Source organism: Centropristis striata, chromosome 5 (genome assembly GCF_030273125.1).
Source record: "Centropristis striata isolate RG_2023a ecotype Rhode Island chromosome 5, C.striata_1.0, whole genome shotgun sequence".
Classification (NCBI taxonomy): Eukaryota; Metazoa; Chordata; class Actinopteri; order Perciformes; family Serranidae; genus Centropristis; species Centropristis striata.
The window spans coordinates 32,063,483-32,086,389 of NC_081521.1; the positions used below are offsets into that span (position 1 = coordinate 32,063,483).

Consider the following 22,907-nt stretch of genomic DNA (forward strand, 5'->3'; position numbering starts at 1 on the left):
AGTAAGTACACTCATATAGAACACATTAAAAAGCCCAGTAGTCAGGCCTGTGTTGTTTAATGTCCACATCAAACAGGATCAGTTAGGGAGTGAGAGAGGAGAGGAGAGGTGTATTTGGTTAACCCTCTGAAATCTTGGGCTATTACAGTATGTGTATTAAAAAAATATGTTAAAAATGTTTTACCACGGCATGTTGGTATCAGTTTTTTCAGCGTTACCTCACCTATATGTCCTGATAATTAATTTTTAAATTTTGACTTACTTGATCAAAATTTGGAACCCAAAAGAAACCAAGGAAAACATAAAATCTGATCTTGAAAATTATGTTTCACACACAGAAATGTACATATTGCAAATATGAATACAGAGGGTCTGTTTTAAATGCTAAAACCATAGACTGTAGTCTATAAGTGCATGTCACAAAGCCTCTGGGTCTGAAAAGTGCGGCCAATGCTGAATCGCCTTAAATCTGCATTATTTCTAATGACCAGCAGGAGGCGACTCCACTGGTTGCAAAAATATGTCTGATTGTTTTGAAGTCTATGAGAAAGTGACCCTTCTCACTTGACGTATGACCTCAGTTAATATATTTCTATTGAGTATATTGTTAATTGATTTGCTAGATTCAAGCCTTCTTCAATACAGAATTATGTTATCTTTTTAATTATGGCCCTATTTAAAGTAACATAGACAATAAAGTAGGATCTGTTCCAGGGTGTGATACCCTTGTGATTGAGCTACCATAGCAACCTGCCAATTACAATAGAGGTGTAGCAATGCTAATTTGTAACATTTTGTCTTGTTGAATGTTTAATTGTATTAAAGACGTTCTAAGAAATTAATGTTTTTGTTTTTAGTTTTTCGCTATCCACAATTAGCATCCCAATCAACATCACAGTTAATGTGAATAACTAAAGAAACACCTTGCTAACAATGCTAGCTAACTAGTGCTAGCGTTAGCTGGTAACCTCTTGGTACATGCTAATCCCCTTTCTGTCCAAATATGCTCACTTCTGGCCCCAAGAAAGATAGCAATGGCCAAAATGACAAACTCCAACCAGTAGTTGACATTATGGTGGCTACATCTACTTACTTAAAACATTCTATAGTTAAAACACATATGTTTGGTTATTTCTCTCTTAAAAATATCTATATGGGTTGCTAGCATGACATTTTGGATTAAAAACTTATTCCTATACTCTGCAAGAGTTAGGTGAGAAGATTTATACCACTCTTATTTGTCACTTAAGTACAAGCTAGCACCAAGCATGTTATAGTGAGCTTCCAATTTGCAGATATTTTGACTTTTTTATTACTTTGCACAGAGCCAGGATAACAGTTTCCTGTCTTTATGCTAATACATTATTTATGTCCGTTATCATTGGTCATTTATTTGCTGCTTTCAGCTTTTCAAATTATGCTCTTATCTGTTTTTGTTATTGTAAGTTGGTTTAGTTTTGAATTAAACAAATCATTTTAGAATGTTACCTTGGTCGCTGGGAAACTGATTGACTTTCAATGACTTATATGTCATAAAATAGAAATAGATGAATTGGTAGTGGAAAATAATCATTCGTTTCAGTATCTCTGTCTGTCTGTTTGTGCATTCATGTGTATTTACATGGTCCTGTGTGTCCAGTATGGAGACGGCAAGAAGCGAAGGAAGCCCAACTACAGCAGTGTGGATCTGTCTGAGGTGGAATGGGAGGATAAGGATGACACGGTGAGACACTTGAAGTAAATCCACATTAAGCATCATCACAGCGCCCTCTCTCAATGCAAATCTGATGTCTGAGTTTGTTATGTGCTTTGTGCTGCTAGCTGAGAAATGCCATGGTCAACAGGAAGACGGGGACCTTCTCCATGGAGGTGAAGAAGAGTGTTGACAAAGGGGTGAGGAATCCAAAAATTCAGAAATCCACAAACACACACAAACAAGCACTTTTCTGATGGTCCCAAAGGGTGTGCCAGAGAAAATACACAGCAGGGAGAATCCACTCTGCCAGGGGGTAGTCACACTTGGCACAGTGATGTACAGGATTGACTTAGGGATTTTGTTTCTGATTTTGTTTGCTCTGCATGCACGGGTGTGTGTCTGTCTGTGAGTGTGAGCCCCTTATCTCCACCGAGCACATGTTGCTGAGTACGGGAGAGACAGCAGCCCAATGATTCTCTTTTACTACTTTCCTATCTGAGGGAGAGAGAGAGGCATTCAGGTGTGTGTTAGCGGATGTGTGTGTGTGTGTGTGTGTGTGTGTTTATGTGTGTGCACTTTGCATTTTCAAAGCTTCGTAAAGAGCATTATACATTAGCATGATTATTAACCATTCAATATGTAAATAAATACACACAAATACACAGACACACGGATGCATATTCACAATCCTTATCCAACTACTCACACACTGCAAAAACACACATCCATCTGCAGAGTAAAAGGTCGTCCAACACACACAGCATGAACGCTCTTAACCACTAGATGGAGCCAGACTGCAGGAAATCACATCAGATAGGTGTAATGACACTGCTTACTGTTTACTGCAGCGGATAACGGAATGTTTTGATCTCTTTTATTTCAGAAACGTGTGCTGGTGTTGCATAATGATTACTACTACACTGACATCAAGGGGACTCCTTTCAGGTAGGAAAACTGGAGACATTTCTATGAGCAGTGAACAAAGTTTAGAATGATAGAAGAATCAGTATTTACTTTTGTCTTTGTTCAAAAAAGAACTGGAGTAAAAGTAAATTTGTTTTTTTCATTTTCAGTCTAGGAGTAGCTCTTTCTAGAGGCCACGGGAAGTTTTTCTTCAGAGGGAATGTCACAGTGGAAGAAGGTAGGAAATCCTTCTTTTTTAAAATCCGCTTTACTCACATTTACTCGTTTGTTTCTTTTAACATTTCTGTCCGTTTTGCTTCATCCCACTCTCTCCCTCTCCCTCTTTCATGTCATTGTGTCTCTATTTCTCACTCAGCTAACACTTCTTATAGGGCTGTAGGGGTTTTTTAAAAACACTTTTCAAAAAAAGTACCAAAACCACATATGGTACTATATTATATAACATATAATATAATTCAAATAAAAAGCCTGCTTTTAGAATTTTACCAATACAAAAAAGTATCTGTTACAGCCAAAAGATATAATATATATAATATAATATAAAATATTGGTTTTATATAATTGATATTTTGTAGTATTTCATTTTCTAAGGATAAGCAGCTTTATAATTTAATCAGAGAAAGCTTAATTAGACTTAATAATGACTGCGGTTAGTTCTGGCTAATGATCGCCTAAAATGTTGTACAAGTTGTCTGCGCTTGTTAGTTAATTTAATTGAAGGGATAAAGCCTGGAGAACACACTCTTCTTTAATGTTCTTATAGTGTTACACTTCTTCATTGTGTTTTTCTATATTTAATATCTTGTATTTTTTGATGAAGAAAGTTCTCTCTGTTAAAGATTAAAACAAAAAACATTGACTAAAGAGTTTTGTTGGAGCAGGCTTGGACTCTTAAGCTTCATTGGGCATTTTCAGGAAATAAATGGAGCTGCTCTAAACATTACTGAATAATCACAAGCAAAAGCACTCATGCAGAGCTCATAGCTTCTTCAAGATCATTATATTGTTACATTACAGACTTGTTATTATTGATGAATTAACATGCGTTTAAGGGTTGTAGCTGGTGATGGTGGAGGTTCACTCTTTACTAGTTTTTGCACATTTTGGTAGTTAAACCAGCAACAATACATCATACTTTATAAGATAATCTTGCATATCTTAAATCTTCAAAGTAACTGTAGTTTTAAATGACTTTAATGTAGTAGTATACATAGTATACAGTAATACAGTAGTAGTAATTCAATGTAAAAGTACAACTATCTTAAAGTCTATTCAGTTACTTCCAACACTGCTCTCTCTCTCTCTCTCTCTCTCTCTCTCTCTTTCTCTCTCTCTCTCTCTCACACACACACACACGCACACACACTCAGTAGTTATGCAGTGATAATGAACTTGAAAGCTACAGGAAGTTAAATATTTTTTTAGTGGCTTCTTAGGTGTGTCCATGTCTTGACAGTGCATATATCTGCCTCTGTGTGCCTCTGTGTGTCTATTTTCATCTCCAGCCTCATGTATGTTAATATTCATGTGGTGGTGGTGGTGGTAGTGGTGTGTGTGTCTGTGTCTGTGTGTGTGTGTGTGTGTGTGTGTGTGTGTGTGTGTGTGTGTGTGTGTGTGTGTGTGTGTGTCTGTGTCTGTGTGCTTCTCTAAACATGTCCATCATGCGGAGCCCTCTGAGCATGACTTGGCTCTTCCTGATCTCATCAGACCTGTCACATTCATTCAAAAAACACATTTTTCACCCCCGGTGTGTGTGTTTAAGAGTGTGTGCATTGAATGTGTAGATGCCTACCCCTATTATTATGAGTTCATATTGAGTCCTTTTGCTTATTTAGTTAGTTTTATATAGTTCTTCTTTTGTTTCAGGACTTCATGACTTGGAGCATCCTGATGTAGCGCTGGCAGATGAATGGTAAAAAGATATTGAGGATGCTGTGTGTTTCTCTTCTGATAAATATCATCCTCATCCTTAATTCAACCCACTTGTGATTATACTCTGTACTTAAAACAGAAAGAAACTACAATCTCACTGCAATACAATGGTTATATAACAGCTCTGGGATCTGTAGGACTTTGATGTGATGATTTGTGTCACTTGATGACTTGTGGTCACAAGGATTGTGAACCAACATCTCGATAAATTACACTAAACACTTTTCAAAGTAACACTTGTGAATGTGAAAACCTTATTTTTTTTTTTTTTTTTAACATTGTATTCGACTTAGATGCCTTGCAATACAAAATTAAATATGATTGAACTTGAGTTATGATTACAAATCTTGGCAGATTATATAAAAGCTCAGTTTCAAATAGCCGGTGCCAAGTATGACTGTGTTTAATATTATTACAACCATTGTCCTTATTGTCCTTTCTTGTTATATTCCAGGACGTACTGTAACACAGACGAGCACCCGGAGCACCGCTACCTGTCCCAGATAGAGGCAATCAAACTCTACCTCAGTGGACATGAACCCCACCTACAATGTGAGTAGAATTCATATAAAAACTGTATGTACTCATAGAATTACATATTTTTTTGTAATTGTGGCTGGTTTGTGTAAAATATATCTAATATATTTGCTTTTCTAGGTGACAAGGAGCTGGTTCAGGAGGTTCTCTTTGACGCGGTGGTGACTGCCCCTTTGGAAGCCTACTGGACGAGCCTTGTGCTCAATAAATCTGAGTGTGTGATCCACTCTACTCCCATGTTTTTGATGAAAACAGAATTTTTTTCTTAATAGACTCAACACAAGCTAAATCCTGTATTCAAAGACCATTTCTTTCACTATTGATAGTGATAATGCTACATATTACATGTTGATCAATGCATGAAATTCCTTTTTATAGAAAACCAAAAATCAGTTTTAACAATGCAGATATTAAACTTACATTTGCCCACAAATGCAGAAAACTGTATGTATTTTTCACACTACACAGGAACTCTGATAAAGGGGTGGAGATAGCTTACCTGGGCACAAGAACAGGCCTGTCCAGAATCAACCTGTTTGTGGTGCCTGACGAGCTTACAAACCAGTAAGTATGCAGAGTGTTTTTGTATTCAGCCTGCTGTAAATGTGCATATATACGCAGATATAAGCTTAGGAGTCCATTGTTGCCAGTGTTCCTTCTCTGTATGGCAGTTATTGTTTACCATCCAATTAGCAACTAAAATGGGGTTAGAGGCAGCATTTTGGCTTTAAAAAAGGTAATAAAAGACAAAGTTGGCATCATATTCGTGGTTGGTCAATACTTTTGCATTAATGCGCAAACATCTGTTCATAGACATGACTTTGTTTATGACTCCAATGAGTTTACATTATGATTCGTGTGTGTGAATCGTTTGTATCATCATCACCTCTGTATCCTGTCTGCTTCAAGAGACTTCCTGACAGCTGAAGACAAAGAGGGGGTGTTCAACGCCGATCACTTTCCCCTGTGGTACAAGAGAGCAGCAGAACAAGTTCCTGGTACCTTTGTCTACTCTCTACCTTTCAACTCAGGTTAGTTGTGAATTTCAGTCTTTAAAAGATGATTAATCAATTCAAGTCAAATGTTTATGCATAAGTCAGCTATTACACAGTGGTAGTATATATTATATATTATTATTATTATTATTTTTGTATAGTATATAATGAAACTGACACCAGCAATCGTCTGGAGGTTTAATGAAATTTAAGTAGGCAAGAGTTACAAGGCACTATAAATTAATTCAAAAGAAATCTGCACATTTAACTTTCACTCACTTGTATTAGAACGACCTTTTTTAATTTCCTCCATCCCCTCTTTTCCTCTTTCACCCATATTTGGTCGTTTTTTCTCGCCATGCAGATCTACCTCCCCTTCCTCTCTTATTAATTCTGGGCTGTGTTCTTGTGGACAGGGCTGATTGCTGTGGGTTGAAATAAGATACGTTAGGAAGAGGTTCAGCCCTTTCCATAGTGACTTGGCCAGAATACGAACGCACACTCACAAAAAACACACACGCACACACGCAGACACACACAGGCACCTCACGCATATGCAGTTTAACTACGAAATGGTTTCTCCTCCAAAGGGAGAATGTGTTCTCATCTGTCCTCAGCCTCAGGCTTTCCATTAGTGCCAGCTAATACAAGTGATCTGAAAGGCTCTTATTTACTCGCCGGACTTGCCTTGGATGCACTCTTCCACTCAGGACTGTGGCAGTTAGCTGTAGCCATGAAATAGTACTCTGTGGTATTTATGTTCAGTGATTCTCTGTCCAATCACCCTGTGGTCAGTTCAGAACTAATATAAGGAATTATGATATGACTGTGATGTGAACTCTGTGTGTGTGCCTGTGCATGTTATGTTTGTGTGTGCTTTTATGTGTGTGGCTTAGGATCAGAAAACAAGAGCGTTGTATTGGCCAGCACCGCCATTCAGCTTCTGGATGAGAGGAAATCACCCATAGCTGCGGGTAAGTGGGGACTCAAGTGGCTCTTTCTCTCACACACACTTCTATTCTGACAGAGGCTGCAATATTCTCTCCTTACACTGCTATGTGGGCTTTGTTTTCCTGGTCTACAGATGTCTAACCCTACTTCTTTTCCTCTTTCTGAGTTGAAACACTCACTGCCCACATGTACTGACTCTGCTGCTTTTTCTGTCCATGCGCTTACCCCTGCATGAATATATGCTCAGAAGAAGGCGAGAGTGCAACATGGCACAGACGTTTGCGTCCAAGAGTATTTATGCCTGCATTTATTAATAGAAGGCAGTTTCATAAACGCCTTTTGTGCATTCATTTTTGTTTGTTTTTTGCCCCTGTGCTTATTTAAGACATATTGTGGCCGAGAGGATTTCACTGTGGCCTGCCTCATCTCACGTCCTGGTGACTCAGAAGCCCCACAATGTCACGCCCATATAATGCAACTTGGTGCAATCAGCAAGTTGATGGTATGAAGTACATTATAGGCCCTTGGTCTGCTTGCCATCAACTTGGTTACGAAGGAAAGGAACAGATTAAATGGAAGAAATCAGGAAATTTGTGGGAGGATACAGATACAGACATGGTTTCACGGTAGTTATGGTATTATCTTGAGGAAAGTTGATATGACATCATTCATTTCCCACCTCTCCCCGAAGGCACGAGATGATTTGCCGTTGTCGTTATGGTGTAACTTGTAATTAATGCAATACTTGCAGTACACTGACTGCAGTCCTGTACAGTACAGATGACGATGACAAGTTGGAAAATAGACTCTTTGTCTGCAAGTAGTTAAGAAAAGTAATTTGGGAAGTTGGAGAAATGCAAAAAAATTGAATCTTAAAGAGCTTCTGATGTGTGAAATTTTCAAACAAGCTGAGCAAAGTGCAAACATATGAAGTGATAAGATATGCAGATGGGTAGATAATGTGTTTCTGGCTCAAGGCTATTCCTCAGGCAGCTATGTTTTCACTTTCTTTATATTTAGCCTTTTGGAAGTCCTATTTTCCCACTGTATTTCACTGCATGGCTTCATTAATCCTCCAGTACAAATATAGTGAAGTTATTGTGTTCAAATACAGTGAACAGTATATGGAATATTGCAGTCCTTTCCACTGCCCAACATATGTGCCAAGGACCAATGTGGAGCACAGCTTTTGCCTAATATTAAAAGCTCTTTTGCGATGATTATCTATGGGAGTTCTCCCGTCGACAGATGAGGGCCATTAATGCCAGTAAGGGGAATCACACAAAAAAATATCTGGAAAGAGGAAAGCAAAACTGAAGAAAGGAGAAAGAGGAAAATCTTTTGGAAATACAGTGATAAAATAAGAGAAGAAATAAAAGGGCAGAGAAAGAGAAAATTATTTCACGGTGCCTGAATGCGTTGACATGAAAGCAATGCATTGTGGGTACTCTTGGCCTGGGGGAAACCACTGGAGCAGAAGGACAGAGATGGGAGAGTCTGTGCAGTGCCACAACGTGCGCACACACACACACACACATACACACATGCACATCGAGCATGCATCAGATTTCTAGCAGAGCAGTATACAAGCAGCCCACAGTTCACACCAGCCCACAGTAAGATTTGACACTGTCGACTTGATCACTATTGTTTTAAGATAATATCATTCTCTCAAATCGTGTTGAGCAGCAACCCAAATGACTAATCAGTAACAGGGTTTCATGAATACCCTATTGTTGCGTTGGGTGCTGATGTACAGTAATGACGATCATGCTTGTCAGATCGGGGGATGTCTGTGAGGATGATTTTATATAAGAGAGTCTGATGGGAGGAGAGATGTAGGCTGGAATGCAAATTTAGCGTGGGCCGGTTAGGGCCAGTTTTCACTGCCCTGCGCTCCACTGAGCTGTAGACTTGTGAATACGCTAATACGCTAACTGAACAGGACAGGCTGATGACATCACACACCATGGGCCCTGCAGACATCGAGTCACAATGTTACCGTGTTCGTACGCACACGCGTGTGTATTCCAGCATGTTTGTGTGTGTGTGTGTGTGTGTGTGTCTCAGTGTTGTGGTCACATCCTGAGCCACGTGCAGCGAGTCTCCTACCGTAATATACAGAGCCACAGAACTCAGGTCAGGCATCCAGACCCAAGGCATCTGTGTACATTCATGTGCCTCAGCACTACAACGAGTAAGATGAAATCACTGCTGATAGAAAAATATCAAAAATGTACACAAGAAGCTACATTTTTCATATATTTTTAAAACACTGCCTGCATATCCTCTCTGTGATATTTTACAAAGACAACCACGATTCAGTAAAAATTAAGTTGTTCAGTTTTCAATTGAATAAACACAGTCGCCCATAAAGTTGGAATAATTCTGTTTTCAGACACAATCCTCAGTTAATTGTGGTTTCATTTTCATTGTGACATGTTTAGAAGAGATTGATTAATACATTTTTGGCAGGATATCTACAGTATATCACATTGTCACAATCATTTCATGGAAAGAATTATCATTGCATTCTGTTTTATTTAAGACCACGTTTCAACTTTTAGGGGGACTTTTTTTCGGGGTTGTAGTAAAATAACCTAGAGGCATAAATCAGATTAACTTGCTGTTGAATTATATAATAATTCTTTAAAAATCCCTTGTAATAGTACAGGTGAATTACCACAATGTCCCTGCATGATCTGAAAGTATATACATCCAAATGTATCTCTCAAACTGTAAATAATTAAAGTAATATCAAATATAATCCCTAATATTTTAATGGGTGTGTTTCACCATTTTCTCTTAATGACGAAATAATGATTCAATGGAAACTTTATCAACCAAAAAAGGCTTACTATGCCAGTTACAGATTAAACTGAGATGGGCAAAAACACCCATGTAATATCTACTTATTTCAGTAACAATACCATGTTAAATTAGGGATATTTTCCTGCTTTCTTGAGAAACTGGTATTACTATTATTGATATTTTCATTAGACCAAAGATTGTATATCAATATTAAATGTAGTTTTGTTTCCAGAATTGAGTGTTGAGATTAGTGAAGTACACTTTAACAGTAGACTCTCCAAATACTTTTTATTAAAAATACCCATCTTTTGAAGATACTTTCTCCGATCAAGGATGCATGCCTTCTCAAATTAGTTGCCAGTAGACATATATTAATCAGGTAAAATGTTTCCTTTTATTTTATATAATACATACTGAAGACATGACTACCATTATGTGATCAGCATTAACTCACAAACAAGACTCAACTGATCTCAGAAACTTTAGATCTATAAGTTTTGTGTGTGTGGGTGTGTGACTGTGTGGGACTGGACGATAATTCAAACCCATAAACCTGTAAAGTCGTAGAAAAACAACAAGGCTGAGTCCAGGTTTTGTTGTTGTTTTTGTTTTAGTTTGTTTCATTATTGCTTCAACGAATTTTCCATCTTCACTTCAGTCGTCAGAAAAATATCCTTTAAGAAAAAACAAACATATTTTCTCTTCAAAACTATATCACATTATTAGGCACATACTCTTAAATTGTCTATAAATATGTGCATACAGTATACATCTCCACACGCACGCTCAAGCACAAATGAAACACTGACACAAACACTTTCACTCTTGTTCGCATACTCTCACATCAATGATACAAACAACTTAGAACAGAACTTAACTGACAGTAGCTGCCTACTATGAGTTTTCAAAATTACCTCAAAATCAGACTCAAAATAATGAACAACAGCCAAAAGACAACAAATTCTGAAATCCATGTTTTAAATACCAGAGCTTTACTATTATACCTACAAATACACAATTATAAATATATAGTTCCTATCTGTGATATGCATTTCTCAGACAAAATGGAATTGATTCCTTTTGGATTCTTTGGCCTGCCCCATGAACCCGCATACGGTAGAAGATTCTCTTCTCATCAGTGCATAGTCAAATATCTGTGGAGTTTAGCTACCCAAGTCTCAGAAAGGAGGTGAACATACACACACGCCCACACATAAATAAACTTACTCTCACACATGTACTAACACACATATGGCATCCAGAGAGGATTAGGTTAAAGGGTTGAGGCCCAGGTTTCAAGTCCAGGGTTCATGATATCATCGTCTAGGCGATAGCGTTCTCCAGCGGTTCCTTCTCGTCTGCTGTGGCGTGATCTGCCCCCTTCGCTGCTGCCAGCTCCTCGTTCTTCTTAAGCTCCCGTTGATATTTGGCCATGATAGCGGCGTAGGCGCAGCCGTACACTGCTGCAGCCAGCATCATCAGACACACAATCCCACACACCACGCCAGTGATGATCACTGTGGCGATCGCATGGCGCAAGTTGACAGGCCGCGGCCTCTGCTTAGGTTCACACTCTGGCAAACCCCCTCCACCTCCTCCTCCTGCCCCGCCACCGAATCCCTCCCCCATTCCCATGGGGACGTGGATGGTGTGGCTGGAGGGATGAGCATGGTTGCCGTGGGTGTGGCCTCGCAGTAGCCTCTCAGACTCCAGGTGGTGAATGTTAGCGAACAGGTAGTGGTAGCTTGTGGTCATGCAGGCGTGGAAGAGCTGGTAAGGGACTTTTTGCAGGTCTCTATCCCTCATTTCCTCCGGCTGGGAGCAAATCACCTCATCCACCGCTCCACCTTGGAACCAGAGTTACATAGTTAGATCAGACAGGGATGTAAAACATAGACTGAGTGGCATTAAGGAATAGGGAGGCAATTGTTGTCTATTATAAGCACATTACCTTATGTTAATTGCCCATTTCCTTTTTGGCAGTTTACCACAGAGGTGGCCACGATCATAATCATCATAGCTGAGCCTGAACCAGCCCATTACTTTGCAATATTTATTAATGTAGGGTGTAATGGCTTACTTTAATGGGCCATATTAGCAAGTGTGATTTGATTAACACCTCAAACACTGGAACCAAATGAATCAAGTCTGTTGGAGAAAGCATTGAGTTAGAACTTCGTTGGCTGCCCTCTGTTTGGCCCGTAAATCTCGTTATTATTCATGTCTCTTGGTATTCATGTCGCATGCCTGCCTGATTAACCACTAGTTTTCTGTGAAGCATACATCCTTGTATTTGAACCCATTGTTCTGTTTTGCAGTAATTAGAATTTTCAGCCTCTGAGACGAAAGCTGTGTCAGGGTAACACAGGCATGTAGGCGGGCCAGCCAACTCCAAGTGAGGCTAGCTTTCACTGTACAGTGGTTATTTTGTTATCTAATACATGCTGGGGTTGGTCTAGCATGGAAAATAATGCAGTTGGCAATTTAACTCTTAATACACTCTATCTCTGACTGTAGAGACCACTACCACAGTTATAAGAGCTGCTGCATAGAGTGCCTAACATCACAGTATTCTTCTTCTTTAAGGTGATGCAGTATCAGAGAAAGCAACAGTCATAATAAAACTCTACTATAAATTGTCACAGTAACATTATCCAATACAGCTCTGGATCTGCATTTGATCATTTCCCTGAAGGCAACACTTGTCACATATTTGTAATAGTACAAAAGCCAAAATAGCCTACATTCCTTCCACAGCAACACACCAAACTACATTAGACACACACACACCATCATCTTTAATATCCTAACAAGCCTGTTCTTAACTACACTGTGTCAGCCTCTCAAGGCATAACATATATAATAATTATATCATGTTTGGGGTAAGTCCGTCTGTTTTAATCACTAAGATGGGCTCTACTTTTATTGTGTAATCGGGTTATTTTATTATAGCCATTTCTGCTCTAGTAGTTTTTAGGGTACTTGCTTATGTTAAAGGTCTGTATTACCATAATGCCCTATTACAATAATGTAATACCCTGCTGAGCAGAAAAGGCATTGAGGTTAAATGTTGGAAACATTACATATATTCCTCCAGTTACTGCCTGGAGCTACTAGTGGTCTAACCTTTAAAGAGGTAGGACTCCAGCCAGAGTTTGAGGCCTATGAGCTGGCAGTCACACCTCCAGGGGTTGCCTCGTAGTGTGATGCTGTCCAGGCGGGTCAGGGCCTCCAACAGGGAGCGGTCCAATCGTGTAAGCCTGTTGTGCGCTAGACCCAGGTGGCTAAGGTTCTTCAAACTATCTCCCATGGCTCCAGGCAAACCCCACAGGCTGCAGGAAGGAACATGGCATGGAAATTAGACACAATGAGTCACAGTGTGGATTGTTCGACAGAGGACAAAAAAACCAAACATCTTTTCCACTTTTGTTGCTTAACCTGTTGTGTGAGAGGTCAAGGTGTGAAAGCGAGCGGATGGGCCCAAGCAACCGCTTGTCAAGCTCTCTCAGACTGTTGTAGGCCAGGCTGAAGCGCTGTAGAGTTCTGAGACCCAGCAGTGCAGTTGGTGAAATAGTTGTTATAGAGTTATTAGATAGATCAAGAATGCGGACAAGTGGTATTTCTCGGAAAGCCATTGATCCCAGCCCCCTGATACGGTTGTCTTGGAGGTACAGTTCCTGGGTGTCCGGATGCAGTCGTCGGGGGATGTCATAAAGGCCTCGACCTCGACAGTCTACTACTTTGGTGTTGCTGTTGCAGCTACACTCCTTTGGACAGGCTTGTGATGAAGAGAGGAGGGAGAGCAGGGCACACACCAGTACCACTGTGGAGATAGAGGGACATAATGGATTACAAATTTAAAAACTAGGGTTGCCCCCCCCCCCCCCCCCCCCCACACACACACACACACACACACACACACAAAGTACCCCCCAAAAAGTCCCATTCAAAATGTTAAAAGAAAGAATTGAAAAATGTCAAATTGAAGATGTGATGGAGAAATGTACAGTGCATGTTGGGGGCGTGGCCTTGTTGGGGGCCTGGCTTCGGCAGCAGTGTGCATGTGATTGAGGAATAGCAGAGATATTCAAGTGAACTTACATGAAATCTGGTTGTTTTAGTCAAGAATACGCTAAAATATATCTTCCCCAACTATACTTAAGTTCCCTGTTAAGGGCCAACCTTTAATTTTGCAAATTTCCTGTTTATTCCCATTAATTCCTATAAATTCCAATAAATTCCTGTTAATTCCCATGGAAAGTTTCCAGCTTTGAAAATTCCCAGAATTTTGCAACCCTAATAAAAACGTATGCTTGTATACTTGCGGCCAGAAATGAGGGAGGGATTTTATTTTCTCGGTTGACTAAAGATGTGATTGCTCTCGGCAGTTCCCTGGACTACTGTTACATAATTGCTATCACTGCTATCATGACAACCTTCATTGAAGTAAATAAATACCTTTGTCACAGAAAACAGACGGACAAAAAAGTGCATATAAATGCATTTGATAAAAAAGGAGTTTAGAAAAGAATGCAGTTCTGAGTTTTGCTCAGATAATACTGTTCTTTGTGTAATAAACAAGAAAATGAACCTATTACTAATATGCCAACTCCCACTTCCCTCCCTCCCTTAGACAGTGGCCCTTGGTGACTTCACCAAACACTCATAACCCCTCACCCACTCTCCACCAACACACAAATCCATACACAGCAGATATTGGGTGTCTGATTCCCTTTGAGATGACTTCACATGTCCATTCCTTCTGGTACATTACAGCAGTATTTATAGCATTGGCTGGGGGCTCAATGAAATGAATCTCAGACCCAAGCCTGGGAATGTAGCTGTCTCACAAGTTTGCATACTCACAAATCCTGAAGAGATTGTTTACCTGCACCATGTTTATTTTCTTATGCATTAAGTGTTCCTCTGAGACATTCAGCAGCCATGTTCCTAATTTGTGTCAGGTGCATCTCCCACTTGATTCTCAAAATTATTTATCTATGATGAAACAGCTATTTTTATCTAGCTTATTTTCAGATTCATATTAGGGAACACTGTTTAGCTATTAACCGTAATAGCCAAACAACCACTAAAGAATGTTGATTTAAACTGTGACAGCATAATGTAATTGTTTAAATTAGGGATGCACAGTTTATTAAAAAAAAATCCAATACACCATTAAAACCTGCTTTTTATGGCTGACACTGTTATGATGAACGATCATTTAAATTTTTTTTTGTATTATAAAAAGAAGTTCAGAATTTATTGTGTATATCCTGAGAGTAAAAAAGGCTAAAATGTTGACAGCAAACACAGATGATTTAATATTTCATAGCTCTGACCAAACCAAATCTAATTGACATCACTATCAACAAAAACATTTCTGACTTCAGAAGTAAATATATATATTTTTTTCTATCTAAGTACAGAAAAAACAGGCAAAATACTTTGGCGTTTATGGAGAATTTTGCTAAAGAATTGAAATGTAAGGCTTTGACATAATCTGCCAAACCAGCCATGTCAATGTATTAAGTAGTTTATACTGCTGACTTGGCACTGCCACCTACTGTATCGGAGTGTATAGAAGTGGCGCTTGTTAAGTCAATTTAAAGCAATTTGGCTATGTATTATCAGTCAATAATAAATAAACAATCAGCTATAATTTACAGGTTTATGTATCTGTACTGATACATAATTTGCATCCCTAGTTTAAATTCTGTAGTCATAAACACTCTCTTTAGCATCCAGCAGTATTACTTGGATAATACTGAAGCCTTTCTCCCATTGCTGTCCTATTCTTTCAGTAAACACTATTGTAACATAGCCTACTAATTAGAGTGCCAGTTTCCCTTTTACAAGCATGTAATCATCATTTTGTCTTTGGCTGGCTGGTGGACTTCTTGCAGAGGACTGTGATTTACAGGTTTAGAAACACCCAGGCACAGGCGCTCCCAGGTCTAATCTCAGGTGTTAGTTTGGGGATGGCTTCTCTTGGCAGCATTGCTGTTTTGATATTATGTCGCCTGCGTCAACAAAAACAATCAGAACATGGCTGGGTTGAGATTTAGCGCGCGCTAGTGCAAAGCCCTGTGTTAATTGCATCCTTGTTAGTGAAATGAGAGTGTGTGTGTGCGTTTAATCACATGTACTTACACATGTGTGCACTTACTCATAAACAAACTCATATACATACAATGCATGCACATATAAACAGCATAAGCTCAGTGGAGCGTTGTAACAGCAGCTCTGGAATGAGGTCAACACAGGAGAATGGCTCTTTGCTCTGATGTCCCTCCAGCCCAAAGTACACATAGAGAAGCTTGTAATACCATGCACACACAACACACAGAAAGAACTGCTTTAAATCAGCTTGGTACCAGTGTCAATACCTATTTGCAATGGAGATACTCAGAGGCAATGCTAATGTACAGCTGCAAACATAAAGCTGTGCTGACATGTGTGCATTTAACTGATTTCATTCAGGAAGTATTGTAAGCAAGTAGCAGTCCATGCTTCATTACCACTCAGTTATACAACAGTTTATACAACATACTAGACTGAGCAGCTAATACATGCCCACCTAGCCATGCACATGCACAAACACACTTTTACAGACATGCTGATGTTCTTCCCAGTGATGGAGCTCTTACCTCTCATATCTGCCAGTCGTCCTTGGGCCACTCACGTTCGATCTTCTTTTAGCTCCCTTTTTGGATTCTAGTGATGGTCATTGGTTGATGGTCCATGAGCCGTCAGTTGTAGGTTAGCTGTCCTGACTCTCATCTGTGAAGGCTGATGTGGTCAACGTGTATGAATTAGAAGAGGCTAAGACCTGTGTTGTCCTCAGGATCTCCAACACTGCTTGCATGGGCATGAAACCCCATCAGAGCGGGCAGATCAGAGCACAGAGCTTACTGCCAGCCAGCCAGCCAGCCTGGAAATCACTGGAGTTAGGGAGCACTGCCTCTCTCTCTCTCTCTCTCTCTCTCTCTCTCTCTCTCTCTCCCCCCTCTCTCTTACGCTCTATGTCTCTCTCTGTAGCTCTCTCACTGCCTCTTTCTGTCTCTTGTATTTTTATTCACGCAGTTTTTTATGCCTTTGTTTCTATTTTCCCTTTTTTCCTGCTTTATTTTGTTTCATCTCTGCTCCACTATTGAATGCATTGGGGAATGTGATGGTGTGTTATCTCCCAACGGACAGCTGCACCTCTTAAATCATCACTGCGCACACACGTACGCTGACATTCATGTTAACTCCTATTTCTCTGGCAAGAGTTGAACGAGACAAAATTAGATCTGGATCGCAGTGTGTCAAATGCACAAATGCTCAAAACACTTTAACACACAGTGAACAGATTCGGAGGATGCCAATTGCTGTGGCATGCTCTGATGATATTACGCAGGAGCCGTGGGCAGAAGGGCTGGCAGAACACGCCCCCAGCACGGCAACACAGAGCACACGGATGCACATGCACACACGCACACAGCAGGATATTAAGCTGTTGCAGTAAATTCACATGGATTTTTTTTTTCATATGTAAATGGATTGACTGTGAAGCTTATGCGACCTCCTCGGTCGCTTGAAGGAGAAGCAAAATGGACAAAGAAGGACACGGGAAGAGATTAATGATCAAATCATTTTTTAACAATAATTATGATTAAGCTCACAAGCTGACCTTGGCTTCTTGTACCCTCTTTAGTATTTGCCCTCCTGTCCATCCATATTTATATCCTTTCTCCTGCTGAGGGGCATGACAATTATTTTCATTCTGTCGTATACATTGAAAATGGAAGTCACACGTGTCACTAGTTTATACATCACATCAGATATCAGCCTTGCACACATGAAGAAGCTTCAAAAACAAAAATGCATGCACAGGGTCATGACCCTGAGCTAATACACAGGTACGCTTGCAACCACACTCATGCACACTTGAGTGGTCATGAGAGCACCTACATAGGCAAATACATACTGAAATGTGTTATGACACCTTTTTATTTGCCAAAAGCCCATATTGTTGATGTGTGCAGACAGTCTCTTGTGTTTTTGCTGCAACGTCTAAAAATATTAAGCATCAAGTTATAAAAAAGGAGAGAAAACATGACCTAGTATTCCTCCTCTGATAAGATAGAAATTATCACCTCGTGCATCTCCTGTGTCACATTTAATGCATGTGGCAGTAAGACCTTAAGGGCAAACTACAAATATGGTTTGCATGATTTGCACATAATATTTCCTATTGAATGTTACATTCAAGAGATTGAAGAGGTTTTACCAGCACAGTTTTTTTTTCCAGCTGAGAACTGCATGATCATTTTTGAAATCCATTAAATCTTTTATCTGGATTTTGCAACAGCGATTAGTCAAGTCTCAGTTTGCCTCAACAGGAACAAACAGGAAGGAGAGGTCATTGAAGCTTAAGTGTTGTAGACTGCTGGCATACATACAACAACTTCCCGTGCTGTTCATCCTCTGAATGTTGCCCAGCATGTTGACACGGTCCGCCCCGGCGCTGTGGAGCTGCTGTGGAATGCACCATCAAATTTGCAATTCACTACATCTCTCAACCATCTCTGTGTGTTTGTGACACTTGTATGTGTGTTTATGCGTGTCCTAAAGGTGCTGTCACTTGGATGTGAATTGATGCATACTCGATCAGAGAGAACTGAAAACACCTACGCTTGCCCTTACTACAGCTCAGACATGAGAATGTACATGCCCACACTCGGATGCACCCGTGCGCTGATAGAAGCATATGTTTAGACAATCCTTATTAGAATCCCAAATATCTGTGGGATTTAAACCGGTTGTCATCTCTCCCTGCCTGGGATTGCACTGCTAGCAGATTGGTGATGGCTGGGATTTGAAGTGGATTTTAATGTCTATTCATCTTTGAACTCATAAACCCAGCTCAGGGCATAAATACCCCCAAGTTCTTAAATCATACCTAGGGAAATTAAATGTTCCCCAATAGTACAGAAAATTCCCGAGCATTAGTGAGACAGATTTGGGCTTTTCTCTTTTCGCTCTGAGCCGTCTTTCAGGTAGCAGCCAAAATCAGTGCACTTTTAACCTCTAATGCAATTTTACAGAGCAAACTCCTGTACTGTTCGCATTGGATTTATGTTTATGAATTATTTTCCTTGCTGAACAGATCCTGTGTTATGTAACCATATTATTATTATTATTATTATTTTATTGTTTAAAATAATTTTATTTAAATCAACTATTTTATGTTTAAAGGTGCAATTTATACGATTTTGTCAGATTTTTAGTTTAAAACATTTTAAAAATCCTCAAATTTGCAAATTCATATTATGGAACACTGTGCAGCTATTAACTGTAATAACCAAACAACCACTGAAGAATGTTGATTTAAATGTGACAGCATAATATAAGTGTTTAAATTAGGGATGCACAGTTTTTTTTTTTTAAACTCCAGTACACCATAAACACCTGCTTTTATGAATGATAATTTAAATTTTACAGAATGTGAATAACTGACAAATGCTGACATTTTGTCAAAGAAATCTATGTATTGTGTTGCAGAGCTATTTACTGGAATTAGCATGCTAACTAGCTAGCCCCAGAGAACGAAGAAGTAGATTCAGTTACACTGTTAGCTGTACAGCGGTTAGCATCTTTAGTTTCACACCTAAAACTAAAATAAGGACCCCCATGAATTAAGATTTTGCCTTTAACAGACTGTTGCAATGGTTAAGTCCCCGGAGTGTTTTGGTGCTTCCCAGTGGAGTTTACTTGCTCAGTGAAGCGCACAGAGCGCAACAGCCAGCAGGGGGGAGTCACAGGCTGCAATGCTAGAAGTAGGGCAGGTGAGCCAGGGTCCAGGCTAGGCTGAGAGCACCCCCGTATAATCCTGCTGTACGCTGTCTTTCTCGCCAGCGGCCAGAAAAACATGCATTACTTGCACAAGATGAATATTTTTGGAGTATGTGGCCTGTAATTACAAATTTTACCTGTCTTTTCAAATCTTACATCTTTGAATTATTTCAAGGTTTCACAGCATTTTTATCTGACACCTTTTTTGACTTTCTCCTCCATCTTCCTTCTCTGTCACCTTTGGGGTTTTTTGTACTGTTTTTTTAGAATAGATGATCCTGTATCTTTTATTGGCTTAATGATCCAGGTTCTCCCTTGTTTTATACCATGTGTGTTTCCATTGCTGTTGCCCAGCATCTTAAATTAGCCTCTTCTCCTGGGTTTTCCATGTGGGTGTAGAAATGGTGGGCTGCTGAAAGGATCTGGCAAAGCTTATGATGGGATAATCTGCACCTGTTCCTCTGGGCAAGGGCTAAAACAGGCCACAGCAGTGCCCCGCTGCACACTGCACTCAAACAATCACCCCAATGCACGAGTACACAAGAAATCCAAACCAATGGAATATTTCTCACTGTTAGTATTCTCTCACATCCAAAGAGGCTTTAATTTTCTGAAGCAACTGCTTCAAGCTTGTAAAGATATATTTTTATATGGATCCCATCTACCGTACATGCATACTCATTGTATCTGCCACATTAAGTCTCTTATTGTTCTCTATGTGCACTATAACACAAACCACACAGTCACACAAGGTTGCCTTTACTGAAACACTGCATTAAGCTATAAACCAGTATCCATTTACATTTACTGCTTCCACTACAACTGTAAATGACATATTAATAATACTAATACAGATTCTAAAACACAATATATTATAATAATACTATAGCCTATTTTGGTACATATGTGTATATAGTCCAGATTTTATAACAAGATTAACAAGATCAAAACAACCTTTGTGCAATATAAGAATGATAATTGTTTAATGATATACACGGTCGGCCATAAGGTAGGAATAACATATTTTTAACCTCTTTCCATGAAATGATTGTAACTGTATGTGATTTATACAGTGTATATCTTCTGAAAACTGTATTAATCAATCTCTTCCAAACAGATCACAATGAAAATGAAACCACAATTAACGGAGGATTGTGTCTGAAAATAAAATTATTCCAACTTCATGGGCGACCCTGTATTTATATGTAATTTAAAAGCAATATTATATTAATCGTATGACAAGTAGAGAAATCTAACCCTAATTTTAAAGATGGCTTGATATGAACCAATTTTTACAAGAGGAAGAATACATTTTAAATTCATGATGATTTCAGCTACAAAAAGAGGTTGGTCATGGACCATAATACATTTTCTGAAATTCATCATGATCCACTTTTTGTTGTTGGAGTCTGATTGTGGTTTTACACTCAATGCACCGGCACATTTTTAATTTAGGAGGTTGTTGCATGTATGCATCTATTTCACATTCTTTCAAATTATTTGAAGTTTTTGATTTTTTTTTTTGCTTTGAAAGCAATATCTCTGGACAAAAACAGAAAGGAATTTCCTTTCATCTGGTACAAACCTCAAGTTGGACTCAAGGATGAACTGTTTAGAATTTTGTCATTAAAGGTCAGGGTCACTGTGACTTTACAAAAAGCATTTTTAGCCATAACTCAAAAATTCATTTTCACAAAAATGAGTAGGTGAATAGGATACAGTAATGATTATATTTTCACCCAAAAGGTAAAAAGGTCAGCTTCACTGTGACATTAAACTATTCTGCAGAAACTCCTTTCTGCCCATTATTCAATACCTCAGGAACAGGGGGGTAGATTGTAACATTTGGTTGGATACTGAGTTGGTGACACTAATCTTGAAACTGTGGTGATTGTGTAGATCTTCTGTGCTGCTGGGTTTAAGATGTGTCTGGAGCATCCACATTTTGCCAAAATACACAAATTCCGTTTATTAATTCATTAATTTCCTTCTAAAGTCTTCGCTACATATATTTTTAGTCTGAAGTGAACAGAAATGGTTGTAAACTGCAACTTTGCTGGTTGGCAAGGCTTACAAACCGAAGGCGGTAGTTTTACTTTTTTAAAAGATGTTAAAAAGTGTGTGATGTTTAAGCTTCCAGTGCTGATTCTGCCCCTTGAACAAACAATATAACATACAATGTTGGCAGATAGAGAAAAAAAATAGTTTGTATTGCAATTTTTATAGTATCCCCTGTGTCTAATAATGTCCTGTGCAGCTAGATATAGGAAGTTGACACATCTACATTGGCTAATCATTATATCTGTCTTTCTGTAGTTTAATGTCCCTGCTGTTAAATCCATCCAATTGCCACATCACATTCTCATTATTTTACTACCTCTGGCTGATCTGCATTTGAATAAAACTTTAAATATTGCTCCTGGAAATACTTACCTACCTCAAACGCATGGCAAACCCCCACTGAGAGAAAGCTAGGGTCCTCAGAGTCTTAATAGCAGGGGGTAGAGGGAGATGAGGGCGAGGGGGAGAGGAGGGAGAAGTTAAACCCTGTGGTGAATGTGTCAATCTTTCCTCAGCCAACTCTGAAAAAGCTGACACATTTTATGTCAGAGACTGTTTTTTTCCAGGCAAGGAATTCTGGTCAGATCTGTGTATTTCGGGACCTGCTGGGATGAGGCTTATGGAAGCGAGGGTGGCTCTGTATACCGACTCTGGAAATGCCTATCGGAATAACAACGGGGAGGCAGACTGAGGAATGGGATGGATTTCGTGTGGGCGCAGAGTGAGAGCTCTGGTTTAGAAGCGTGTGAAACTGCATTTTGAGTGTGGTTAGCGGCATCTGTGCACATGTGTGCAGATACAGTATTATATACAAACACACACTGAGCCTTCCAGAAATAAGCTGACACATGTATGATGCAGGATGTGATTGCCCTTTTGGCCCATTTTGTCCTGCAGGAATTCACTGAAATGGACTTGTCTGTGTCTCTTTTCCCTCAGCTAGAGTTAATGAAAGAGGCACTTTGACTTTGTGTGTACATTGATAATCTCTCTATTGCCTGAAGGATAACTTCTGTCAAGTTACTACATCTCTGTGACTGTCTCTTCTCTTTTTAAGCTGTGGGCATCCAGATGAAACTGGAGTTCTTTCAGAAGAAATTCTGGACGGCTAGCAGACAGGTACACAAGCATAAATACACATTCTGTGTGCTTACACATGT

At 39.4% G+C, this 22,907-nt stretch overlaps 2 protein-coding genes across 3 annotated transcripts in view; one reads left to right on the forward strand and one right to left on the reverse strand.

The window, feature by feature from the left end:
• cacna2d3a (calcium channel, voltage-dependent, alpha 2/delta subunit 3a) overlaps nt 1-22,907 on the forward strand; it is a 128,117-nt gene that overhangs the window by 89,525 nt on the left and 15,685 nt on the right. For both annotated transcript variants that reach the window (XM_059332775.1, XM_059332776.1), the window contains 11 exons: nt 1,640-1,723; nt 1,822-1,893; nt 2,580-2,641; nt 2,770-2,837; nt 4,487-4,532; nt 5,007-5,104; nt 5,210-5,303; nt 5,558-5,653; nt 5,999-6,120; nt 6,981-7,058; nt 22,805-22,866. In XM_059332775.1, the coding sequence (XP_059188758.1) occupies nt 1,640-1,723; nt 1,822-1,893; nt 2,580-2,641; nt 2,770-2,837; nt 4,487-4,532; nt 5,007-5,104; nt 5,210-5,303; nt 5,558-5,653; nt 5,999-6,120; nt 6,981-7,058; nt 22,805-22,866 (882 nt within the window). The remainder of the gene's footprint in view (nt 1-1,639; nt 1,724-1,821; nt 1,894-2,579; nt 2,642-2,769; nt 2,838-4,486; nt 4,533-5,006; nt 5,105-5,209; nt 5,304-5,557; nt 5,654-5,998; nt 6,121-6,980; nt 7,059-22,804; nt 22,867-22,907) is intronic.
• Nucleotides 10,275-16,757, reverse strand: LOC131971358 (leucine-rich repeat and transmembrane domain-containing protein 1). The gene is made up of 4 exons (XM_059332777.1): nt 16,497-16,757; nt 13,285-13,669; nt 12,973-13,178; nt 10,275-11,693 (listed from the first exon to the last, which is right to left on the reverse strand). The coding sequence occupies exons 1-4, from the start codon at nt 16,501-16,503 to the stop codon at nt 11,170-11,172; spliced, it is 1,122 nt and encodes a 373-aa protein (XP_059188760.1). The 5' UTR covers nt 16,504-16,757; the 3' UTR covers nt 10,275-11,169.

Bases quoted from the DNA above. Each gene is read 5' to 3' on its own strand.
- LOC131971358 (XM_059332777.1), bottom strand. The intron at 13,179-13,284 runs GTTAAGCAACAA...TCCTTCCTGCAG, and splicing joins CTTGACCTCTCACACAACAG to CCTGTGGGGTTTGCCTGGAG. The intron at 11,694-12,972 runs GTTAGACCACTA...TCTGGTTCCAAG, and splicing joins GGAGTCCTACCTCTTTAAAG to GTGGAGCGGTGGATGAGGTG.